Below are 3,651 nucleotides of genomic sequence, written 5' to 3' on the forward strand. Positions count from 1 at the left end.
CCCACCCCTCAGAGCCAGGAGCCGGGACCAGGAGGTTGCTCGGGAGATGGAGCTGGGGAGTAGCAAGGGAGGGAGGCACGTGTTATATGGAGCAGCGTGGCCTAAGAGAAAGAGCCAGGGCTTGGGAGTCAAGAGGACCTGGGTTCTAATTCCTGTTCTGCCCCTTACCAGCTGCGTGATCCTGTGCAAGTCACTTCTCTGCACCTGCAACCCCAACTGTAAAATGACCATTCAATACCTGTTCTCCCTCCTACTTAGCCTGCGAGCTCCCTGTGGGACACGACTGGGTCCATCCTGATTAACTTAAATCTACTGCAGAACTTAGAATGGTACTTAACACATAGAAAGTACTCAACAAATATAATAATAATAATATTTGTCAGCACCTGGAGGTAGGGACTGTTTTTCTTGCTCTCTGGGGTTGGTCTCCAGGGCTTCGTTTGGTGCCTTGGATGCTGTGGGCTTGTTTTAGTCCGCTGCTGCTGCTGTTACCTGGGAAAATTCTTCTAAGTCCTAAACCATGGAGCCTGAGGCAATGATGGCTTATCTATCAATCAATCAATTTCATTTATTAAGTACTTAAAGTATGCAGAGCGCTGTCCTGTGTGCTTCGGGGAGTACAATACAACAGAGTCGGTAGACACTTTCCCTGCCCAAAATGAGCTAGAGGGTGAGGCGGGTGAGACAGACAGACAGGCAAGCTGATTAGGTACTTTAAAGTTGCCTTGTGGACCACCTTGGGGGGAGTGAAGCATGCTAGGTAACCCACTGCCTGGGAGATGCCCCATGAGAGGCAAAGTTCTGGGAGGTGACGTGTATTTTTTTTATGATATTTGTTCAGCGCTTACTATGTGCTTAGAACTGTTCTAAGCACCGGGGTAGACACGAGCCAATCAGGTTGGACACGGCCCATGTCCCCCATGGGTCTCACAGTCGTAATCCCCATTTTACAGATGAGGCAGTTGAGGTCCACAGAAGTGAAGTGACTCGCCTAAGGTCTCACAGCAGAGAAGTGGCGGAGCCAGGCTGAGAACCCGGTTCCTCTTCTGACATCCAGACCGGTGCTTTATCCACTAGGACACACTGCTTCTGTATACGGTATGTCACACACGTGCTCCGTGCCACAAAAATGAGAAGGGATGTGTTTCTCCGTAGACATAGGCATGACACTGCATGTCATAGAAATGTTCTGCATGGGGTATAATGGTAAATGGGGACAGCTTGGAAGGCGGAGGAGGAAGGGAGATGGGAAAGGAGTGGAGGGGAGTTGGGGCTGGGAGTGAGAGGCAACTCCAGCCTAGAGGAAAGCCAGCTGGGAGGTGGGAGGGGGCAAAATGCACGTCTCGGGGGCTGGGGAGACTGAGTGGTCCCCAGGAGGCAAGGCTGGATTAACAGGGACATACCCTCCATCCAGTTCCTTCTCCCCCTCCCAGAGCCGCCTCCCGGCCCGACCTCCAATCTCAGCTCCATCTCCGAGAGGCGCCGTCGCCCCCTTGACCTCTGACCCCGGCCTGCTCCCAGAACCCAGGTGCCTTGCCCGGATCCCTTCCCAGAAGCCAGGCAGTGGAGCCACAAAAACCTGCGGTTCATGCTCTCACCTCAGCTTTTCCTGCTTTCGGCAGAAACACCAGTGTCTTCTTCTAAGTTGCAAGGGGCTTCCCCCGTGCCCCTCCCGGCTGCTTCCTCTATAAAGGACTCAGACGTCCGGGCCCAGGAAGCCCAGCGCACAGCAGGTAGGGGCCCCCCGGGCCGAATGATCCCGCCCTGCGGCCCTCTCCACCCGAGCCTCCTGCCCCCTCGGCCTCTCCTCTCCAGTGCCAAGTGCCACCCCGAGCCCGTGTGCCTCTCCGGGTGCCTCTCCGCCCGCCGCCCGGCCTCTCTCTCTCTCTCTCACTCTTCCTCTCCCGCCGGGTGCTCGTCTGTCCACACCTCAGTCCTTCCGCCCCTGCCCCTCGGTGCGTGCGACACCTCTGCTTCTCGGCCTCCGCCCGCCCCTGCCTCTGGTGGCTTCTGTGGCACCTCTGGGTCTCCGCTTCTGTCTCTGGGCAGGTCTCTGGAGATCTCGGGTGGGGTCTCTGAGGCCCCGGCCCCAGCCCGCCCACCAGGGCCTCCCTCCCTCGGGCTCCGGCCATCTCCCCGGGTCTGTACCTTTGGGGGTCGCACCCAGGCCTCTTGTAGCCTCCCTCCCTCTCTGCCCCGGTTTCCTTCTGAACTTCGAACGATGCCTCCCTCTCCTCCTCTCCCAGGCCCTGCCCATGACCCCACTGCGCTGCAGGACCAGACAGCCGGCCTCCCTGGCTGGAGCCCTCTGTCTCCTGGGAGGGCTCAGCCTCCTCCTGCTCGGGGTCCAGGTGAGGGGGCCGGGGGCACCCAGGTCTGGGGAGGGGTGCGAGGCAGGGATGGGGAAGCTCTGGCCGCTCCTCCTTTCCACCCCCGCCCACTCGGTTCGGCCCTCTCCCTCCTGCCACCCTCTCAGGGGCACCTCGGCGGTCCTGGGGTTCCCCGGTCTCCCCACCTGACCGCTCACCTGGACCTCCGGCGACGCCTCCTGAGGGACGCTCCCAAACCGGCCGCTCACCTGATTGGTAAGGACCGGGCACCTGACTGTCTCCCCAACCATTGGCTGGTCTCCCCTCCCTGGTACCCCGCCTCCCCACCAACCCCCCCAGTCCCCCGCCCCCCACCTCCACCTCCGCCTCCCTCCTGGGACCCAAGCAACCCGCCAGACCCAGGCATCCCACCCACCCCCAGTTCCCCCAAGGGTTCTGCCCGTGGCCTCCATCTCCCCTGACGGGACCCCCCGGGACCCTCCTCTCTTCCTCCTCTCTTCTCCAGGAGACCCAAGCCGGCCAGGCTCCTTGCTCTGGAGGGACAATTCGGACCATGCGTTCCTCCACCACGGCTTCCGGCTCCAAAACAACACCCTGCTGGTGCCTTCCAGTGGGGTGTATTTCGTCTACACCCAGACGGTGTTCTCGGGCCCCGGGTGTACAGAGGATGGGCAGGGGACTCTGGCCCCCAACTACCTCTCCCACGAGGTCCTGCTGTTCTCCACCCAGTACCCCATCCACGTCCCCCTCCTCAGCGCCCAGAAGTCCGTGTGCCCCGGGCCTAAGGGCCCTTGGATCAAATCCATCTACCAGGGAGCCGTATTTTCCCTGATGGCTGGGGACCAGCTCTCCACCCGCACTGAGGGGGTCTCCAACCTGCTCCTGGTCCCCGGCAGTGTATTCTTTGGCGCCTTTGCCGTGTGAGGGGGGAAAGGCGGGGAAAGAGAAAAAGATCTGTTGTTGTTGTTGTTGTTGTTCTTTTAAAGGAAAAGTCAGTTTCAAGGCTCCCCCGGCCACCTCCCCTTGCTGCTGCAGTTTTGAGGCTCTCCCGCCTTCCCGCTGGGAGTTTCCACCTGTGGAATCTAGGGCAGTTTCTAGAAACCTTGGGGGAACTCCTCCTCCTGGAGACGCCCCAGGTGCCGGGACGGCTCGGAGCATTTCAGGAAATCCTGGGAGAAAGATGGTTTCGAGCATCCTCGGTCCCCTCGTTCGTAGAGAGGGAGACTGAGGCACGGAGCAGGGAGGTGGGAGAGCGGCAGGAAGGAACTCAGGAGGGGCAGGGTGCAGGGGAGTTATTTATGGGGGAAGATTAACTTATTTA

The 3,651-nt window shown here is 59.9% G+C and overlaps 1 protein-coding gene across 1 annotated transcript; it reads left to right on the plus strand.

Moving 5' to 3' along the window:
* Window positions 1-1,163: 1,163 nt before the first annotated feature.
* Window positions 1,164-3,254, plus strand: LTA (lymphotoxin alpha). Its single transcript, XM_038768203.1, has 5 exons — window positions 1,164-1,206; window positions 1,623-1,837; window positions 2,247-2,351; window positions 2,477-2,585; window positions 2,836-3,254. The coding sequence occupies exons 1-5, from the start codon at window positions 1,164-1,166 to the stop codon at window positions 3,252-3,254; spliced, it is 891 nt and encodes a 296-aa protein (XP_038624131.1).
* Window positions 3,255-3,651: the final 397 nt, after the last annotated feature.

This window comes from Tachyglossus aculeatus, chromosome Y4 (genome assembly GCF_015852505.1).
Source record: "Tachyglossus aculeatus isolate mTacAcu1 chromosome Y4, mTacAcu1.pri, whole genome shotgun sequence".
NCBI classification, from domain to species: Eukaryota; Metazoa; Chordata; class Mammalia; order Monotremata; family Tachyglossidae; genus Tachyglossus; species Tachyglossus aculeatus.